At 37.2% G+C, this 23,096-nt stretch overlaps 1 protein-coding gene across 2 annotated transcripts in view; it reads left to right on the top strand.

Moving 5' to 3' along the window:
- The first annotated feature begins 1,698 nt into the window (after positions 1-1,698).
- LOC127430419 (uncharacterized) overlaps positions 1,699-23,096 on the top strand; it is a 34,536-nt gene continuing 13,138 nt past the window's right edge. For both annotated transcript variants that reach the window (XR_007895446.1, XM_051680176.1), the window contains exons 1-6: positions 1,699-1,837; positions 2,592-2,703; positions 4,770-4,863; positions 10,396-10,450; positions 20,208-20,348; positions 22,720-22,880. Coding sequence is in view for 1 of the 2 variants with exons in the window: in XM_051680176.1 (XP_051536136.1) it covers positions 1,723-1,837; positions 2,592-2,703; positions 4,770-4,863; positions 10,396-10,450; positions 20,208-20,348; positions 22,720-22,880 (678 nt within the window). In the remaining variant the exon portion in view is untranslated. The remainder of the gene's footprint in view (positions 1,838-2,591; positions 2,704-4,769; positions 4,864-10,395; positions 10,451-20,207; positions 20,349-22,719; positions 22,881-23,096) is intronic.

The following is a 23,096-nucleotide window of genomic DNA, read 5'->3' on the forward strand; positions in this document are numbered from 1 at the left end:
AATTCACCAAAGTGGCATTCAGTTGATCACAAAGTATAGTAAGGACATTACTTATGTGAAAAAACAGCACCATCACTATTTGAAAAAAGTCATTTTTTATCAAATCTAGACAGGCCCCATTTCCAGCAGCCATCACTCCAACACTTTATCCTTGAGTAATCATGCTAAATTGCTAATTTGGTACTAGAAAATAACTTGCCATTGATTTAAACGCTGCTGAAAGCTATTTGGTTCATTAAATGAAGCTTAACATTGTCTTTGTGTTTGTTTTTGAGTTGCCACAGTATGCAGTAGACTGGCATGTCTTAAGGTCAATATTAGGTCAAAAATGGCAAAAATAGAAACAGCTTTCTCTAGAAACTTTTCAGTCAATCATTGTTTTGAGGAATGAAGGCTATACAATGCTTGAAATTGCCAAAACATGAAAGATTTCAGACAAAGGTGTACACTACAGTCTTCAAAGACAAAGGACAACTGGCTCTAATAAGGACAGAAAGAGATGTGGAAGGCCAGATGTGCAACTAAACAAGAAGATAAGTACATCAGAGTCTCTAGTTTGAGAAATAGACGCCTCACATGTCCTCAGCTGACAGCTTCATTGAATTCTACTTGCTCAACACCAGTTTCATGTACAACAGTAAAGAGAAGACTCAGGGGTGCAGGCCTTATGGGAAGAATTGCAAAGAAAAAGCCACTTTTGAAACAGAAAAACAAAAAGAAAAGGTTAGAGTTGGCAACGAAACACAGACATTGGACAACAGATAATTGGAAAAGAGTGTTATGGATCTTAATCCCATTGAGTTTTTGTGGGATCAGCTAGACTGTAAGGTGCGTGAGAAGTGCCCGACAAGACAGACACATCTATGGCAAGTGCTACAGGAAGTGTGGGGTGAAATGTCACCTGAGTATCTGGACAAACTGACAGCTAGAATGCCAAGGATCTGCAAAGCTGTCATTGCTGCACGTGGAGGATTTTTTGATGAGAATTCTTTGAAGTAGTTTAAGAAGTTCAGAATATTTTATTTATTTATTTATTTTTATTGTAATAGTAATTTTTCACGTTATTAATGTCCTGACTATACATTGTGATCAGTTTAATGCCACTTTGGTGAATAAAAGTACCAATTCCTTTCGATAAGAACAAAATCTGTACATACTGTACATAACTTTTGGCCGCCAGTGTGTGTGTGTATATATATATATATATATATATATATATATATATATATATATATATATATATTCTTTCTTTTTTTTTATGTATCCCCCTGTATGTTTATCTGTTGTCTTAGAAGCAAAAATAAATAAATAAATAAATCGAATAAAAAATAATTCTGTTGGACCGCTGCGTTATGCTATTTTATTTTAAGTTTGTGGGCAGAAGCGCTCTGAAAATATAACCTGTTCATATCAGCATGTGCGTTCATATGTAGATCGCTAGAGATCGCTAAAGAGCTTTACTTTTATTTTTATTTATTTTTTATTATATAATTTTTTTATTTATATAGATATATAAAATTAGTCATTACATAAATCACCTTATTAATACAATCAATAATAAATTAGTTGACAATAAACTGTTCTTATCAGGGTGTGCGTTCATTTCACGCCTTTCAAGTGCTTGACAGTTCTCTATGTGTGCAACATTGTTTTGATTCCCCCAGTTTTGTTCCCAGTAAAAAAAAAAAAAAAAAAAAAAAAACAGTCCTGCACACTTTCAATATGTCAGGGGCTAAGAAGCTCAGATATGTAGCGAATCCCCTGGAATCAACCATTACAACACCGAGCGAAAGAATCCTGAAAGAATGCCACAGTTTGTATATCGACAACGAAAACGGTAAATAACCGGTAAACACATTCGTATTTAAACTCGTTCTGCCAGACGTCTTGCCATTACGTTCTAAAACATGCAACATTGTTACGTAAATAAGTTTAAAAGTTCAAGCATAAACGGTGCGAAGTATGTAATCTCTTTATTCCCTTTGTTTAATTGATTATATTGCATAGCCACACAATCATAAGCAGTCACAAAGTAGAGTAGCCACTCATTCATAAGTGTCATTTGCTGTGTCTAAAATCCTAGTGAGCTACCTGCCCAGGCAGCATTTTTGGGCATCATAGGCAATCATATGTATGATGCCCCAAAATGCTATCTACGTAGGCTGCTTTTTTGTGTGTGTGAGTAATTCCCAAAATTGCTGTCAAGGTAAGCAGCTCACTAGGTTTTGAGACACAGCCATGTTGTACAATTGTTTCTGCATGTCACAGTACAGTACTGCAGTCTATGGGCCAAAACATTATGCAGAAGTTCTTCCCTTCAAGTTGTTTTACCGGCCAACATATTTACCATAACTGAAGAAGTGCAAGGTGCATGTTTATGTTGTACAACAGTTTAACTTAGGTGCATGTAGGAATAAAAAATTGTCACCTACCATTTAATGTACCTGTACTGTCCCATTAATGTAGTATTACCATGTTTGTGTGTTTTTTACTATTTTGACATGGTAATAACATGTTGTGGTTTTTTGTCATGTATAATGGTAATGTCATATCCTGATCATTTAGACCCTCTTTCTTTATGTCTGTAACAGGATTGGTGAAAATTGCAGACAGTTTGGGTGTGAGGCTGTTACCTCCACGGAAAAAGATTATAGTTATGATCATGGGAAACCACTCTGCTGGGAAAAGCTCCTTTATTAACTGGTAATTACACTTTTCACATCAAAAATCACATAGTGACTGTATCACAGAATGATTACTTAAGTAAAATATTTAGATCTGGTTAAGAATTTATGGACACAAATATATGTAATGATAATTAAAGAAATTTGTTATAATTTTGTTGTTATATTTCAACTTATCCCATTAAACCATTTTCACTTCCAGTCAAAAGTTTGGACACACTGGACTGAATTTGTTTTTCTCATAATCTTAATAACTTTTATAACCTTGATCTAAAGGCTTATGCTTGAATGAAATTAGTTTTGTAGGCAAATATGAATGGTCTACAATGTATATTTAAATTTTGCATGGTAGATCTTACTATAATAACATTATGAAATTATATCTCATTCCATAGAGGTGTGAGCACCCATGTGAGTGATCATTTTGGTAAATGGATGAGTTGTAGTTGATATTGAAGGAAACATAGCCAACCAGTGATCAGTATACATGGGAACTCCTTCAAAAATATTTAAAAACCATCCCTGGTGGCTGCTCGTGGTTGTCTACTTTGAAGAAGCTTAAATGTAAGATAGTATAAGATACAGTATATAGTTTTTACTTCCATTTTTGTTATTTCATTGTTTGATGATTTCACTATTACATTATTAACATGTGGAAAATTGCAATATTAAAGGAATAATTCACCAAAAATGAAAATTCAATTATTGTTTACTCACCTCTGTGTTGTTATAACCATATATGACTTTCTTTTTTTTTTTCTTAACACAAAGGGTTTAATTTTGAAAAATAATTTTGTGCTCAGTGATGTCATACAATGGCAGTTTATGGTGACTACCTCTTCAAGCTTCAAAAGAATGCAAAAGTATGATTCAGAAGTCTAATACATTATTCCTTGAGACTCATGATTATTGTGAAATATACAATAAGGTTTGGTGAGATACAAACCAAAATCTAATGTAGTAATTTGTGAAAATGTTCACTGACCGTTGATCTTCAGTGTGCATTCATGATAGGGCACGAGAGCATCAGTTCACGCAACGCCCTCGTGACATTGGGGCGTTCAAGCAAAAACTTGTTTGTTTATCTAAAAACAGGGCTGTCACAGCAATAGCGACAAAACATAGAACAGAACTTACTAAACATGTCTTAAGAGTTTGTAGTTGAAGAATTGATGCATTTCTGTGCCCAGCCTTATTTTTTTTTTTAACTGAGTATGTAGGAATCAGACAGAAACATAGAGGATACAGGCAGCCACAGTCACACCGTGTCCTAATCTGATGGCAAACGACATACGATAAAAGAATGTTTTTACGTGGATAACTCCATCCACTGTGAACTGGTACTGGTCCAAAAACGTAAATAAAAAAAAAAGGCTCTATTGCAATTGCAATTTTACACTTGTTATTTTGGCGAGCTCCACGTGACAGGGATCAGAGAGAGATAGTTGCGGTGAGTCATTATGTGTGTCACCTCTCCACTGGCAAGTGTGTCATACCTCTGACTGAAGAGAGTGAGATCTCAGCAAAACAGTCTGCATGTGTGATACCCTCAGCCAAAACAAGTTGTTTTGAATCTGCTAGTGTAGAGCCAGCTTAACTGTTGCCCTCGTGCCCTATCATGAACATGCACAGGAGATCAACAGTCAGTGAACATTTTCACTAAATTATACATTAGATTTCGGTTTGTTTCTCACCAAACCTTATTGTATACTTTCATAACGATCATGAGTCTCATGGAATAATTTCCATGAGACTTCTGAATCATACTTTTGAATTCTTTTGGTGCAAAAAGGTAGGTAGTCTCCATAAACTGCCATTTTATGACATCACTGAGCACAACATTTTTTCACAATTTCTCCCTTTGTCATATAGGGTTATAACAACACAGCGGTGAGTAAACAATGACTGAATTTTAATTTTGGGGTGAACTAATCCTTTAAGTAGATGTCCAAATTTTGACCGGTAGTGTGCATGTTAAAACAAAATAAATCCCTTCAGTATTCTGGATTTGAAATGTTTAAATTTTAAAACAGTAATAATTGCCCATTTCTAAGTTGGAAGTAAAGTAAAGTTTCTGCCTTTCAGGTATGTGGAGGAGCACATACTAAAAACAGGCGTTGCCATAGAGACACAAGGCTTCACATTTGTAACCAGTGGCAGGAAACGAGAATCACTTACAGTAAGTTTGAACTCTTTCAGGCAACATCTACACTGCAACGTTTTTGGTTGAAAACTACATTTTACGTTTCCTAATTTCATCATTTTCCAAAGTATGCAGTAATATTTATGCGGATACTGTACTCTAGTGGTTAAAGGGATCATTCACCCAAAAATGAACATTCTGTCATTATTTACTCACCTATATATTGTTTCAAACTCTTATGACTTTCTTCCTTCACTCAAAAAATATTTGAGCCTTTTTTAAAGATTTACGCAGTTTAATTTCATAATAAAATTCCATTAAATTGAATGGTGTAATTTTTAACATAATACAATTATTAAAACTTACAATATTTGTTTTTTTATTTTATTAATGATTGCTTTATTCAATGTGTCCAAATTTCTTTTGACATGGAGTGCCATTTTTTATTTTCCTGGTCAATGGCTGTGCATGTGAATTTTCACAGAGCATCTTGTGAAAGTGCTTTAATGAAAGAAAACCTGTCCTTTTGTGCAAAATGAGTTAACACAGTTAATGTCACAAATTTGCTTATTTTATTACTGATCACGAAATTATGTGGAATTTTAAATATTTCTTATATTATGTCATTGTAATCATGTAATCACTAGCATGCAAGCAACAGCGAGAGAGGAGCAACCTAACCTGCATTCCAATCTACATCTTGATGTAATCATTCCTCGTGATCACGCAGTGTGTTTTCATCAGCTGAATGGGAGGCTAAACACTATTAAAGTGTGACGAGACTCGCACTGCACGTGCAAGCTATTCGCGCATCACAAGCTGATTAACTATTTAGCCCTTTTCGGTGAATCGCACCTGCAAAATCCTAAAACTTTATTTCCAGGTTTAATTTATATTTTGAATAGACTCAGATTTTTGAGTCCCACAATGTGGGTTTATGTTTTCTCTTTTAATCTTTTAATGTAATTTTGAATGTGACCATGGTTTAAGGAGGGTGTACCTGTATGCTGGTGTTTTCCTTATTACATCACGTGTTGTTCTGAAAGCAAAAAGAAACAAATGAAACACGGAATGTTGGCTGTCATCTGCGCAGCCTGACCGAAGCAAAGCGGGCGCGTTTACTTGTGTTATTAAATGAACGTATAGTGCTGCCGGCTCGTGATGTGCGAATGGCTGCACGCGCTGCATGAGTCTGTTGGGTATACTGCAGTCTTGTCACATTTTAACTTTTTGTTTAGCCTCCCATTCAGCTCATGAAAAAACGCTGTGTGATCATGAGGAAGGATTACATTAAGATGTAGATTAGAATGCAGGTGCAGAATTTCATACGAATAAAATAGTCTACTCCTCTCTCACCGTTGCTGGCGTGCCAGTCTACAATATAATTTTAACAAGTATATTTGATCAGATAGAAAGACTCGTTACACAATAAATGTCTTAATCACCTTACTTTTTCAGAGGTTCTAAGCATCACGCACTTTATACAGGTACATTAGCCAATGTAAAGAAATGCAAAGAATCTCAATAAAACATTTTAATGTGTTGATAAAAAGATAAAAGGTTCCCTGATCTCTAAAAGAAACCATCTTATAATATCTTGATAAATAGGTCTAGAATATTAAATCATAATATATTAATCTAAATTCATTAAATACATTTCCCTGTATAGTGCAATTTAATTTGGAGCGAGAGATCCAGAGGGAGTGACTATACTCACAGCTGATTGATTCAGTATTTGTTTGCAATCTGAAACCCAGAATAAAATTTGCTCCGGAGCAGGTTAGCTGTGTAGCGTAAATTGCTATGGCAATGAACACCGGTAAAAACTGACCCACCTTCTTGAGAAAGTAAAACAGTGTTTGCTCAAATTAAACTAAAACTTACCTGGGTAGCCACAGAAACCGCTTTCGTTTGGAAGAGACAAAATACAAACAGAAAGTAAAAATTACAACAAAGTACAAGGATGTCAGGATCCTGCCACTTAAGAGTAAGAAAAGACTCTACCCCCTCTCTAATGGACACCACCTGGCATCCCAACCTGATCAAAACAAAACAAAAATTAAAACCAAAGGGGCAGGGTTGAGTCCAAAATAGAAAAACCATCAGACAAAACAGTCCAGGGTGGGATCGGTGGAACAGTCAAGGGCAGAGCCGGCGGAACAGACCAGGGGATTCGGGTAGGACAAGCCATTGGGGATCAGGAGTAGCAGGAGGGCAGGGTGAGGGCCAAGGGGGTGCAGGAGGGACAGACCATGGGGATTCTGGCAGGGCAACCCAAGGGGGAGCAGGAGCAGCAGGAGGGCAGAGTGAGGGCCAAAGGGGCACCAGCTGAGCTGACCATGGGAGGGTGGGTAGTTGAAGCCATGCAGGCGGCTCAGAGGTGGGGGCGGGGTTAGGCGACTCCAGGGCAAAGACAGCGTGGGGAGGCTCTTAAGCGGGGATAAGGTCAGGCAGCTCCCGAGCATGAAGAGGGTCAGATGGCTCAAAAGCTAGGATGAGGTGGGGTGGATCCTGAGCAGGAGGAAGGTAGGGATCCCACAGTGAGGATAGATGGATCGGCGGCAGGGGAGTGGGTTGGGTAGGGAGGAGGGGTACTCAAGAAAGGAGCTGCAGTTGGCACCTCCAAGGGAGCTGCAGCAATGAGTGCGGGTGCCTACAGGGGAGTTACAACAGCGAGGGTGGGCACCTCCAGGGGGGCTGCAGCGGCAAGAGCTGGTGCCTTCAGTGGGGTTGCAGCGGTGAGGGCAGCTGCCTCCAGGGGGGCTACAGTAGCGAGAGCAAGCATCCCCAGGGCTACAGCGGCGAGGGTGGGCACCTCCAGGGGCCTGCAGCAGAGCGGGGCGACACCTCCAGGGGAGGTGCTGCGGTGAAGGCTGACACCTCCAGGGGGACTGCAGCAGCAGGGGCGGGTGCCTCCCGAGGAGTTGAAGCGAGGACAGACACCTCCATGGGAGCTCCAACAAGGACAGGTGCCTCAAGGGGAGCTGAAGCGGAGAGGGCAGACGCCTCCAGAAGGGCTGCAGCAGTGAGGGCGGGTGCCTTCCAGGGAGCTGAAGCGAGGACATACGCATCCAGGGGGCTACAACGACGAGGCCGGGTGCCTCCAGGGGGGCTGCAGCAAAGAGGGTGGCCACCTGCAGGGGGTCTGCAGCGGCGAGGGCGGGCGCCTTCAAGGGGTTTGCAATGGAGAGGGCGGGTGCCTCTAGGGGAGCTGCAGCTTCCCAAGGAAAGAACTGTCAAATGTGGACTGCCTGAAATTGGAACAGGTTTGGAGATGAGAACATCTGTGGTGGAAGACCCTTGCCCATGTAGGGCCTTCAAGTCTCTGAGGCAGCACATGAGATCTCCCCATAGGTTCAGTGTAAGATATTATCCAGCTCCAGTGGGGAAAGGGGGTTGATGAGTCCATCAATGAAACATTTTTTTATGGGTGTCTCACCAAAGCACAGCCTCCAAGTGGCCTCCCAAAGAATCAGGACATAAGCTTTGATGAAAGAGACTTGCTGGACTGGGCTGTGCTTTAGGAGACAGTCTTCTGACAGACTGGAGCTGGGTGGAGAGTTAGGACCATGATACTGCTGTCTGCTGGGTTCATAACAATGGCTGGATTCTTTTGTCAGGGTTTTTGTGAAGATCCCAAGCTCAGACAGAGTAAACAAACAAAAAATGCTCCTTCTTAAGAAAAAGTATACACAAAACACAACAGGGCAAAAAACTAAACACAAAAACGCCCAGAAAAAAGCAAACAGAACAGAAACCAAAACTTCCCATGAAAAAGCAATTAAATAAAGAACGCAAAACTAGCACTGACGAAATTTACAAAATTAACAGAAAATAAGAACTAACCAAACAGACATGACTGAACAGGAGGAGGCAACTAAAGAGGAAGAAAAAAAGACCAAACCTAGATGGCAGGATCCTGACACTAACATTCTGTCTGTTTTCTGGAGTTTTTGTCTACTAAAATTTCTTGAAAAGATAAAATTTTTTTATGTTTCATCAGCAGAACGATTCAAAACACTTTAAACAATAGTATGGCCCATTGAAGAGATTGTAACTCAAACATAAAAGAAGACACCACTGTAAATAAGGTCCATAGAAACGTGGCAAACCAAGTTAAACCAAGCTAAAAGTGCTACACTCCTATAGCTGAAAGCATTTTGAAATTAGCCAGTATATTTAGTAAACGAAAACTTTTTGTCGTAAATGACTTGTGGCGAAACAACTTGCACATTCCTCATGTCATCTTCGCCCTGCCTCTTCTAAAGGCCATCCTTCAGACAAGCTCACAATGGGAGTGGGCAGGAGGGAGGAGAGGTGCAATTTAATAAGCCTTGTTAGGCAGCGGATGATGAGGCGCACCTGATGTGAATAGAGCCTCATCACCACTGCCTTTAAAATACAGAGCGCGCCTCTCCTCAGGGAGCCGGCTTCTATCGCCTTGTGTGCACACATTGGCGTTGTCGCAGGTCCAGGAATGGAGTGGGAAGGGTCCAGTGTGAATTAGATGTGACGCCAGGGATTGGAGCATGTGTTGCGGCTGACGGGCCAGGATGTGGGCGGTCATTCCCCTCACAGGGAAGTCGCCGCAAAGAGGAAGCTGCCGGCCCTCGAGCCCCGGACCCAAGAGGGGTAAGTGTGCCGCCGTCGGATCCTGCCCAGACCTTACCCTTTCATCATCACCTAACCTACATAGCCCCCTTTCACCGCAACGACGCCAGATTCCTCCTTTGTTTGGACACTTATCCCCATAGGCACTTTATTTCCATTTTCTGTTATTATTATATCAAATAAACGCCTCTCAGAGGCCTAATGCCACATCCACTGTGTCTGTCTCTTGCTTACCCTGCCACTCTATGCAATCCAAAATGCCATTGGTTGAGCAAATGTTACTGTGTCGGGCTAGTTGGAATGCTCAAACAAAACAGAGCAAGGTTTGATAGCACCACAGTGTTGACACTTTTTTGGGAGGGAAATTAAATGAGATATAACTGAGAACTCCCTTAAAAGTCTCCTGAGCTATGAAAGAGCAACCTGTGAGCAATACAGTTTTCCTCTGGGAAATACAAAATAATTCAGGAGGTAATACTTTAACCAAAAGAGGTGGTGCCAAACAAAAATGTAGAGAATGAATATGCTTTCCTTAAGAAAGAGATAGAGGGAAGATTGTACATGTGGCGAAGAGTGGACTATATTATAGCTTAGTCAGTTGCTCATTCTGGAAACCGAGGGGTTGTCTTAAAGACACACTGTCTTTTTGTAGCATATAGAGCTCTCTCTCTCTCTCTCTATTTGAAGAGCTCAACATGAGTAATGTAATTCCACTGAAGGAGTGATATGAAAGGATTATAAGCTCTATACAGGAAGTGACTACTGGCAGAACAGGAAAAGAGCTGCATTAGAGCCCCAGGCAGCCTGGCCGAGAGTGTTATACCAGCACCGAGCCTGCAGAGAGAGAGAGAGAGTGAGCAGGGAGGCTCCCTATAGCGAGGCCTGGCTTCTCACTTCACACCAAATACTGTCTTGTATTGTTTATTTTCTTAACATTTTTGCTTCCTTTTCTGACAGGGAAATGCAACGTTACACCTCTATCCACATTTCAGACCACTGCTGGAGTTCAAAGGTAGGAAATTAGAATCTTACACTGATCTTTATACATAACACTTTGCTATTAAAGTGTCATATCATTTGTGTGCAATATATTTACAATTTATTTTCAAATGTACAGTATTCACTTTTCATGTGCTGTACATATTGAATATATTTAAACATGACGTTTTAGGTGAATCGTCATTTTAGACACCTTGGCTTTTAGGGATTCAGTGCTATACAATATATTAAGATATATTTACAATTTATTTACAAATGTTTACTTTCAAATACATTGATGTATTTAACATTTATTAAAACAGCATGATAAGGGTTAATCAGCATTTTAGATTGTTTGAGATGTAATGCTTCATAAGCAATGTAGAATATCTCTATCTGTTGCATTAATCAATGCCACACAATTCTCTTTACAATCTGTTAGTGTGGTATAGCATCTCTTGAATAAGATATTTTTGCACCCTTGAAAGGGATTTTTAGGGATTCAGTGTTATTAAAGTATTATTTAATTTATTTACAATATATTTACATTACATGCACATTGATATATATATATACATATATTTAGACATCGTGATTATGGTTATATGCATTTTAGATTGTTTGAGGATTATGTCATATGTTTGCAATATATTAACAATTTATTCACATATATTTAAAATGTATTTACATATATTTACATTACATGTAAATTGATATATATTAAATAAAGTATATTTAAACATCATGTTTAGGGTTAATCAACATTTTAGACTGTTTGATATGTTATGATTCATAAGCAACATAGAATATCTCAATCTGTTGTATGGCATCTCTTGAATCAGATATTTTTGCACCCATAAATGATTCGCTCTAATTCAGTGATGTATATTGCTTTGGTTTCCTTTTTCTCATAATTGCTGTTTGGCTGTGCATACATTAAAAATTCATATTTGTCTAGTAAGATTTTTATCGAGTGTGGGTGCATGACAGCTGTACAGTAGCTTCTAGACCAAGTCGATTTATGCCACATAATGCAACACAGTTTGATGAAACAGGGATTTTTGGTATTTGAATGCTTAATATGCATGGTAATATGCATAATATTAGCTTAAAAGATGTAAGGGATGTGTAACTTTGAGAATTCCTTTGTGCAATTTAGCATCACTGATACATAACGAGTGTGAGTAGATGACAAATGTGGTGTCTAGGTATTGTCGAGTAATGCCATATGGTATAATTTGAAACACAATTTCTAAAAATAGGAAAATGGGGCTTTTATCAACAGGTCATTGGTTCTGACTGTCTTTTTGTTTTTTTAAACAGCCAGGCTATTTTCTGTAATTGTTGTTTGCAGTATCTATTTGCTTAATTTCCTAATTGATTGCTTGAAAAATCATACTATAGTTTTATGAAAATCTGATTATTTGAAGCTCCATGTGTAGTCGAGGCAGGAGCATGCACAGCTATGACTAACACATTGCACTGAGTCATACGAGCATATATACAGCGAGCGCAGTATCCACCTGAGACCATGAAACATAGCAACACATCTCATTCACATTCACTTCAATTAACTCCCTCCAGCTCTGCTGACTTAACATTTATTTTTTTAACTATATTTTTATGTAACAGGTCTTACCAAGAGCAAATCTGACAGGGGTTTCGAATAGTGCTTGTAGTTTACTTTGAGTATGATGGCGTACTTTGGTACTTTTGGTAGACAGTCTTTGGGAGTGTCAGAGGTCATCATCGCCACACACTGATTGTGCAGTTTTCGTTAGGTGAGCAGTGTGGGTTCACCCAGTGCAGAGAGAATGAGTCATTCACATTGACAACAGTGCAGCATCAGTGGGATTAAGAAAGAGAATTGTCTTCCCACATTACTGCTGCAGAGAATGTATACTGCAGTCAATGACAGACCCTAATGCACTAATAAAAAAAAATCTGCAGGGTTCAAATTAAAGTTAAAACCTTACATAAATATGAGATACATGTATTTACTGCAAATAATCATTTTTGAATCAGTATTTTTTTTTCTTGTTTTCATGTAATATCAAAACAGTATTAAACAACATAACTTTGCGCAAGGAAGAAAAATCGCTTAAGATACTAAAACTTGTTTTCAGAGAATATATTTTGTTAATAAATTAAGTTTATTTTTCTTGTTTTAAGCAAGTAAGCAGCTAAATTTGGTTAGATTTATGCTTTAAACAAGAAAAGAAAAGATTTGCCAATGGGGGTAACTTATCTACCGATATATTCTCTGTTGAAGGATATTAAGCTATTTTTACTAGAAAGGAAGACAGAAATCCTTGTTTTTTTTTTTGTTTTTTTTTGTTTTTTTTGCAATGTTGACGGTGCTTGATAGCTGGACTGCATTATAGAACATTAAAACATGCTTATATTCTTCTATTTTCATGTACAATTCTCTCCTTTCTTTATTGCAAGATTTAAAGGAATGTTCCGGGTTCAATACAAGTTAAGCTCAATCAACAGCATTTGTAGCATAATGTTGATTACCACAGAAAATAATTTAGACTCGTCCCTAAAAACAAAAAACAATTTATGGAGCAAAAATCACGGTTACAGTAAGGCACTTACAATGGAAGTAAATGGGGCCAGTCCATAAACATTAACATACACACTTTTGAAAAGTATAGCCACAAGACATAAAAAATTATACGTGTTAACATGATTTTAGTGTGATAAAATCTAGGGATATGCCAGTCGATCAGCCACCAGTCGTATCGGCCGATATTCACTTCCTATGATCAGGGCGGGACTTAAAGTGGTGAGGGCCCTTGGGCTGGATCCATTGTTGGGGCTCTACCTACTAGAGGTCAACCGATAGTGGATTTTGCCAATACTGATAACTAAGGTGGTGGAAAAGACAGATAATGATTAAACACCCGATAGTTTTTAAATTCGATTTATAAAATGTTAAAAAATGTTTAGTCTTTCTTTACAATGACGGAAACAGACATAGAGGCTACAAGAGTCCAAAAGGAATAAAATCCCAGGAACAGTTTATTGTTTAACCAAAATCCCAATAATTACCAGAAAAAAAATTAAAGGAATAGTTCACCCAAAAATTTTAATTCTCTCATTATTCACTTACCCTGATGCCATCCCAGATGTGTATGACTGTCTTTCTTCAGCAGAACACAAATTAAGATTTTTAGAAGAAGATAGAGCTCTGTCAGGTCCTTATAACGAGTGCCAGCACTCTGACGGTCCAAAAGTCACATTTAGGCAGCATAAATGTAATCCATGTGACTCCAGTCGATCAGTGAATGTCTTCTGAAGCGAATTGATATATTTATGTAAGAAACAAGTCGATAATTAAAACATTTAAATAATTAACTTTAAATCGGCGCTTCCATCCAGGGCTCTGATGCAGTTTGAAATAGCCAAACTCTTGCGTGACGTTCGTTCTTCTGTTGTAAATAAGCACCACTTCAGAATTCTCGTGTGAACTAGCCGACGCGCTTATATCACGCGACAGCTACGTAATGCATCAGCTTCTGGCAGGAAGCGTTTTTTAAAAGTTAATAACGTTTTAATTATCGATTTATTTTTTTACACAAATGTATCGATTAGCTTTAGAAGACATTCATCGATCAACTGGAGTCATGTGGATTACTTTTATGCAGCCTAAATGTGACTTTTGGAGAGTCAAAGTGCTGGCACCCATGTACCTCTATTATAAGGACCTGACAGAGCTCTATCTTCTTCTAAAAATCTTCATTTGTGTTCTGCTGAAGAAAGGCAGTCATACACATCTGGGATGGCATCAGAGTAAGTGAATAATGAGAGAAATTTTTGGGTGAACTATTCCTTTAAGATTTGGTGTGGGACTTTTAACTATAAACAAGCACAAAACACACAAGGGACTCTTTTTTGAAAATGACAGAGACTTGGTTACATTACAATGCTCTATAAGTGAATATTTAACAAAATAAGCTTTTAATAGCCTATATGTTTACCAGATGAAGGGTTTTGTAAATATATTTAACCAGATGAGGTTTAATGAGGAATAAGGGTTATTATTATTCACACGATATGAAGTTGGAGACACGATGTATGTGCTGACGGTGGACGTTTACGTATAGTCTCACTTTTCTTTGCATGCCCTCGCTTCAATTTAGAACTCTTGATTATCTAATCAAAATAACAAGATATGCATTGAAGTGAGGATATATATATGGATGTATATTGTCAATGATGAAAGATTTAGAAACAGAAAATCCCAATGTGATTGTTAATTACAAATAAAAAAAAACACTATCTGCAACTGATAACAAATAGTCCCAAAAAGCAACTATTGGCACAGATTAATCTGTAAAACCGATATATTGGTTTACCATTTGTGTTACCATTCTGGAAAGAAAAATTAAAGGTAGTTCCAGGGCCATAGCTAGTGAGGTGAAAGATGGTAATGATTCTAAGGGTCAACAGGTCCAGGTTGGCCCACAACAATTTCGAAATTGTATTTTTTTAAAGGATTAGGGGCCCTACAATCAGGGTCCCAGAATTTCTTGTTATTGCCCTGGGTACTTTTGAGAAAACCATATGGAGCACAGAGTGTTTCCGACTCTGGCTACAAACACAGAGAGAACAGAATTAGAGTATGAGTGGAGTGGATTTCCCCTCCCTCCTCAAAGCACTCTGTAATCTATCTGATTGAACTCCGCTGTGGGGGTATAGACATAAATGTAAAAGCATACCTCTAAATAATTATAAATAAATAAATAAATAAGTAAAAATAGACATAAAAATGGATAAAAACAAACCACAGCTGAGTTTACCGAAGTAAAACGCTAGTAGTAGGTGCGTTGCCCAAAAGCATGATTACAGTATCTCAATAGCATAGCACATAAAGGTTCGTAAACAAGAGCCTTGGATCACTCATAAGTTCATTATGTGCAACTATCTTTCTCGCACCTTTACAGATTATAAGAGACAAAATGACATTTAATAAATTGTATTGATGTATTTTGATCCTTGGAATAATACATCAGTGCATTGTATGCTTTTTCCGAAGATAACAATAGAGTTTAAAAAAAACCCACATTCAAAACAGTCTCCGCACATGCACCATGACAGCTGTAAATTTGACAGATACTGTAGGCCTAGACTACATCTGAAACCCTGCACCAAAGCCATAATTACTTATTTTATTAAATTCAATAATATTTAATACATGTTGGCGCCTTGATAAGATTACAAATAATTTCCATGTTTGTCAGTGTTTCCGCAATATTTTAGTGTTGAGAAAACAAACTCCTGGACATATTGGCGAAAGTTTCGGCCTTAGTTCAGCAACTTTGGACCTGACAGCTCCCGTATCGAAGAAATTATACAAAGAAGAAATAACGAGCGATCTGCGTGATAGTTTGGGAAACAGGTGATGCTCCATTCTAAAATAACGTACGACGGTATGACCTCAAAAGCGTTAGTTTTAATCCCATTTCTTTCCTGCGGTATCTGATCATGAGATTTGTGATTGGTGCATTGTTTGGGTGTGGTTTTGGCTGGTTCCTCTAGTCTCAGTAAATTTGACCCAATACCGTCATGACTCGGGTCTCTCCGCAGTGCTGCAGATTGAAGATGACACAGCACTTTCTTGACCTTTGACTTCTCCCCAGTGGTTTATCTCCTCTTCGGCCTTCTTCCATGTATCAGCAACAATGCCAGCAAGTCGAGACGCATCTCTCCAGTTACAGGCTCAAAAATCCCTTAGTGATTATTAAGATATTACATACAGATGACTACATCAGATGTTCAGTCTGGTTTTCTATATTGTGCTTGTGTAACATAACTAACTATATCTGAATCTTTCTATGGGGATCGGAGTATGTGAGCGGAACGGAGTGGAAGCAGAGCAGCATGATTTTGCCTGGAGCGAGGAGCAGGTTTTTACAAAATCGGAGCGTCATTGTTTTCTCTCGCTCCAAGAGCGCTCCACTAATGCTCCATCAAGGGCACAACACCTGTTAACAGACCTTAATGCAATAATTCACCACGTGTTAAGCAGTGTTAAACACTATTGGCATGAAGGAAAGATGGAATTTCTGATATAACCAGAAAGAATGTGATAAAAAAATAAATAAAAAAAGAATACAAATTTAAAATCTAGCGGCACTTGGTAATATTCAACCTCCAGCACGAAGTTTACTTTTGCTTTCTGTGTTCACGCTCCCTATTATTGAGTTAAGCTTGTGGTAAAGCTTGACTTAACTACATGCTTGTGTCTCATCTCTTTATTCCTAAATCAACTGGCGTATATTGAATATTAATGGCAGGACGGCGAAGGAGAATATGAGTGGGAGGTGATTGCTGCGATCAAAGGTTTGTTGTGAAATCCAAAGACCTGTCCAGAAAACACAATGATAATCCGTTCACATGTGGAGAGAAAATTTAAAGGTCAGTAATACATATATACTATATATATATATATATATATATATATATATATAAACCCGATTAAATATTTTGAATAATCATAATGCATCGCAATCTTAACTGTAGGCTATTATGTCCCGCATTAAATAGAACTGAACTTTTAACGACCTAAAACACCAAATGAACTAATCAATATGTTAATATTGCGTAGGCTAATCTATGCATTACACATTTGCAGATGAAAAAGCTCAGCAAACTCAAACAGAGAGAGGTAAATTTAAAATCTTTAAAAATTTCAAAAGCTAGTATTTCTAAAAGTGAACTCTACAATAGACATATAGTTTTGATAGTCTTATCTAAATATATAGAAAGTGTAGAACATTCTGAGAATGTAAAATGTTCGTTCACAGAATTATAGGGCAAGGTTAATTAAAAGAAATGCAATAATAGAAAATAATAGGCAATAATGCATAGGCCTATTTTTTGTATTTTATTTTTCGTTTGGTAATTTATATTTTTAATGTAATGTTTTTTTGTTTTTTTTCATCTAGAAATGTATTTAATTGATCAAACCCAGAGAAAGCTGCTGACATGTTTCAAAAGTAAGCTATAAAAATTATTTGGGCTAATGTTAGTGTTCCAATAAAGCACATTGTAGCTTTTCTTCTAGTATTGTGTATTTATTTTTCATATAATACATCTTCTGCATGGAAGGTTGTGATATTTAAAAGCATATTGAAATAACTTTACAGTGGAGAGGTAGTTAAGCGCTAATTTTGCCATGGAGCGAACACAGAGCGGGGTTTCTCTAATCCAGGAGCACGGAGCGAGCGAAGGAGCGGGAAATGGACAACCCAGAGTGGAGCTGGAGCGGAGTGATTAAAGAATGCTTTGAGCATTAGAGGGAAAATTGTTGCCTCTCCACTCCACTCACATACTCTGATGGGGATATGGTGGTGATTTCTCTTGTTGAATACCGACAGGAAAGGATAATCACAAATGAGATCTCTTTAATATCTCACTTCATAAATGAGAATAAATTGAGAGCAAATGGAGACTTTTATTTTAGTTTTTCACATGTGTCTCCTCATATTCATTTTATTGCTCCATACTCTTACACTTTATGTGATTTATCTTATTTGTGTCCATTTTTATTTCTCATATTCTCAGAAGGAGAACTCAAATAAAGACCTCATGAAATGCATATATTTGCTTAAAGTCAATTTTGGCCTCAATTAAAAAAGACATGGACTAAAAGCAACAAAACTCCAATCTAGATTTTATGTGGTCTTAATGTCTCCTGAGCTATGAAAGAGCAACCTTTGAGCAATTACATTTTCCTCTTGGAATCCCTGGTAGATCTTACCATGGAATTTTAGTATTTTCATGGACTGCGAAAGAGAGAGTTTGTGAAAGACAGAAAGAAAGATAGAGAGATGGATGTTCAAATTTGAGGGTGTGTTGGTGCACCTTTGGTGAATGTTAATGAGAAAGAACAAGAGCGGTTTGTGTGGAATTTGGGCACACCTGCAGTCACTATCTGAAAGAACTTCATTGTGTGCCGTAGATGTGTTGAGAACAGAGCAGAAACATTTGGCGAGAAGCAAGAAGACATCTCGGTAGTTTTATGAAGAAATTATAAGTCATTGATTACTTTTGTTATTGATCATACTTAAGGTTAGGGATTTGAACAAACCCCTAAACCTTAAGTATCATACTTTGTTGTGTAATTCATCCAACACAATATGTGCTATGGACATGAATGACACCCCAAAGTGACTGAGCAGCTTCAATCAAAACGATTTTTGCCTGGCAGACAAGAAAAATCCATAGACTTACATTGAAGGAGGAACCAATAACCTTTTATAGGGACCAGATTATCATAGAAATTTATCATAGGGGAGGGCTCTTTTGAATTGGGATCGGTAAGCAAACAACCCTAGCAACCACATAGCAACATGAACACTTGCGCAACCGCATAGCAACACCCTGGTAACCACGCACAACACCGTAACATCATGGAAGTGATTTCGCATTGTCGTCAAAGAATACTAGAGGGATAGTCTCAAGTACTAAGTATTGACTTTGACACGTGATTTTAATCTCTGGGTATTGGCTGGCGTTACTTCACAGTCGTTCTTCACTGGCTAGCTTTATGTGGGTCTGCCTTAAAGCTGCCAGTTGAAGAGCTGTTGTGGGTAACCATAACAACAAACCAGAGGGGGGTGTGGTCAGCAAAAACACAGGATGATTCAATGCGAAGAGCCAATCACAAAAATATTATCACGTTCAAGTACTTTAACATGGTACAGTAGTATCATCATCTGGTTTAAGGACACATTACTTTTTATTTTTAGATGTTTTATTTATTGGAAGTAATTTATTTTTTAAATATGTACCTGTATGTTTTTATTAGAGATAGACATGGTTTTTAATGACCAATCCGATACTGATTATTTTTGTGTTTTAAGTGTCTGATAACCAATATGTATTACAGATTTTTAAATCTTTTTATTTTTTAGTTTTTAGGTACAATAACAACTTAATCATTTATCACTAACCTCTAAAGTTGAACAGCGTGCTTTACAAAATGAACATTTGTTATCTAAAAATAATTAATTTAACTAGTTTTAGTTGGAATATACACTTGTCCAAAGCCCCTCATTTAATTAATATTTAAAAGATACAGTCTTTTGTGTCGAACTTTATCGGTAACCCCGATATTAAAGAACCAATAAGTGTAAATATTGGTTAAAGCTATCGGTCAAACCGATTATCGGTCTATCTCTAGTTTGTATTGATTACTTATAGGCTAATGTACAGTCAGCCGGTCATTATCGCAAAGAAGGAGGTGTCTTGTATCACCCTGAAAACTGACTGTACATTATCATACTTATTACACATCTATTTACCACTTAAATAAATAAATGGACATGAAATTTGAAATTATGTTCATTATGTGAGAAAAAAAAGAAGACGTAGAGTGATATGAGAGACATGAAACTAGCACAGCTATGAAGATAATCCAAATGGGACAACAGTCAATTACAGTCTAGTCATTATATGAAAATATTTGACCACAGAATTACAAAATTAATCAATCACATTTACATTTATGCATTTGGCAGACGCTTTTATCCAAAGCGACTTACAGTGCACTTATTACAGGGACAATCCCCCTGGAGCAACCTAGAGTTAAGTGCCTTGCTCAAGGACACAATGGTGGTAGCTGTGGGGATCGAACCAACAACCTTCTGCTTACTGGTTCAGTGCTTTAGTACACTACGCCACCACTCCATATCAGAATCAAGTGCTTCAGAGAGCCATGAAATAAGTTTGGATAAAGGATGATTTTCGACAGCAATGCCTGCAGTTGTGTATTGTAGGTGTCACGGATTACCTGAGTGCTGAGATTTCCACCTCCAAACAGAAGAAATTCAGTCTGGTGACGTTTGTGGACACTCCAGGGTTGGTGGATGGAGATATGGTGTACCCTTTTGATGTCAACAATGCCATCACCTCTTTTGGTAAATTTTGTACGGTTTTACTTCTGATTATTTGTCTTTTGTATAAATTTATCATCAGTTTCTGATTTTAAAATCTATACAAATTGATTCGCTGGGCAGTTTTACTCCTTTAACCATTAAATGCATGGGTGTTTTGCCAAACATTATTACATACTCGGTTCTTTAGAGACGCGGCACGTATATCTATCATAAATTGATCTACAAAATGCTCAGATAGTGTCAAATTTTCTAAACATTTTCAAGACAATTATAAAATAATAGAATAGAATATATTCTGATATATTTTGATGTTTTATTTTTCATATATCAAAGAGATGATGCAACAAAGCAGGATTCATTACTGAAATTTCGTGAGACAGGACTGGCTGTCAAACACACATTGCTACACATAACACATAATGTACACATCAGCTACACACATGTATTTTCTCAGGCTTTTTTTTTTTTTTTTAGTCTAAATAGACGCACAACTTATCTAATTTCAGTAGTACACCCAAATGACAATAGTAATATCATACTGTTCATGTTTTGTACTTGCTATAGTTTACTTTCACATTGCTTCTTTGTCAAAAAGCGGTGTCAAATGTAAATCAAGTCAAACACTGACACATAAGCGCCACCTTGAGTAAGAAATAGCATGTATGTGTACACACAAATGGAATACTGATAATTCACCATTGCCACACAGAAAATCATGGGGATATATTAGTCATTTGTTTTGTAATAAATAAAGAGATATACAGTATATCCTGTGATAGTAAACTTATATACAGCTCTGGAAAAAATTAAGAGACCTCTGCAAAATTATCAGTTTCTCTGGATTTACTATTTATAGGTTTATGTGTTTGAGTAAAATGAATTTTTTTGTTTTATTCTATATATTCCTGTCAGCATTTCTCCCAAACTCTAAATAAAAATATTGTCATTTAGGGCATTTATTTGCAGAAAATGACAACTGGTGAAAATAACAAAAAGATGCAGTGTTTTCAGACCCAGAATAATGCAAAGAAAACAAGTTCATATTCATTTTTAAACGACACAATACTTATGTTTTAACTTGAAAAGTTGAGAAATCAATATTTGGTGGACTAACCCTGATTTTCAATCACAGCTTTCATGTGTCTTGCCATGCTCTCTACCAGTCTTTCACATTGCTGTTGGGTGACTTTATGCCACTCCTGGCGCAAAAATTCAAGCAGCTCGGCTTTGTTTGATGGCTTGTGGCCATCCATCTTCCTCTTGATCACATTCCAGATGTTTTCAATGGGGTTCAGGTCTGGAGATTGGGCTGGCCATGACAGGGTCTTGATACGGTGCTCCTCCATCCACACCTTGATTGACCTGATTGTGTGGCATGGAGCATTGTCCAATCCTCAGAGTTGGGGAACATTGTCAGAGTAGAAGGAAGCAAGTATTTGCAATTTGCCTGTGGGCATAACTCCAAAAAATCTACGAGGTACAGGGGGTGGAATGAGGTCCTGGGTCACTAAAGAGCTTTAAAGGGATAATTCACCCAAAAATGAAAATTCTCCTATCATTTGCTCACCCTCAAGCCATCCCAGATGTGTATGACTTTCTTTCTTCTGCTGAACACAAATGAAGATTTTTAGAAGAAAATTTCAGCTCTGTTGGTCCATACAATGCAAGTGAATGATGGCCAGAAATTTGAAGGTCCAAAAAGCACATAAAGGCAGCATAACAGTATTCCAAACTACTCCAGTGGTTAAATCCATGTCTTGATATGGTAGATGTGGGTGAGAAACAGATCAATATTTAAGTCCTTTTTTACTATAAATTCACCTCCTTGCCCAGTAGGTGACGATAAGAATGCGAATCACCTAAAACAAAAGAAGAATTTGAAAGTGAAATTGGAGATTTATGGTTAAAAAAAGGACATAAATATTGATCTGTTTCATATATATATAGCTTCTGAACGTATGGATTTAACCACTGGAGTCATATTAATTAATTTTATGCTGCCTTAAATGCTTTTTGGAGATTCAAAGTTCTGGTCATCATTCACTTGCATTGTATGGACCTACAAAGCTGAGACATTTTTCTAAAAATCTTCATTTGTGTTCAGCAGAAGAAAGAAAGTCAGAAAGAGTAAATGATGAGAGAATTTTCATTTTTGGGTTAACTATCAATTTAAAGGACAAGTTTGAGAACATAAAGCTAATGAGACAAAATGGAGACAAAATGGAGAAAAAAAAATATGAATGTTTGTTTTATGTTGAAGGCCCACAGTTAAATTACATTAGAAGTTAACTTGTTTTATGCAATCGATAAAATTGTACATAACTCACATAACACTGAAATTTTAATTAAAAAAAAGTAAGTTTTCTGTTTTTGTCTTTCATTTCATTGTCAGGTGAGCAGGCAGACTTGATCTTTGTATTTTTTGATCCAATGGGGCAGGCGTTGTGCAAACGGACGTTGAGCATTGTTGAGAAGCTAAGTGAGAAGTGTGGAGACAAACTGCGCTTTTATCTGAGCAAAGCTGACGAGGCTGGACGAGAAACAGACAGACAGGTGCAAGTGTGTGTGTGTGTGTGTGTGTGTGTACACTACCAGTCAAAAGTTTTGAAACATTTACTCTTTCTTTATTATATATATATATTTTTTTTTTCACATTTTAGAATAATAGTAAAGTTATTAAAACTATGGAATAACATAAATGGAACTATGGGAATTATGTTGTGACTAAATAAAATCCAAAATAAATCAAAACTGTGTTATATTTTAGCA

The sequence above is a fragment of the Myxocyprinus asiaticus genome, chromosome 3 (assembly GCF_019703515.2).
Source record: "Myxocyprinus asiaticus isolate MX2 ecotype Aquarium Trade chromosome 3, UBuf_Myxa_2, whole genome shotgun sequence".
NCBI lineage: Eukaryota > Metazoa > Chordata > Actinopteri > Cypriniformes > Catostomidae > Myxocyprinus > Myxocyprinus asiaticus.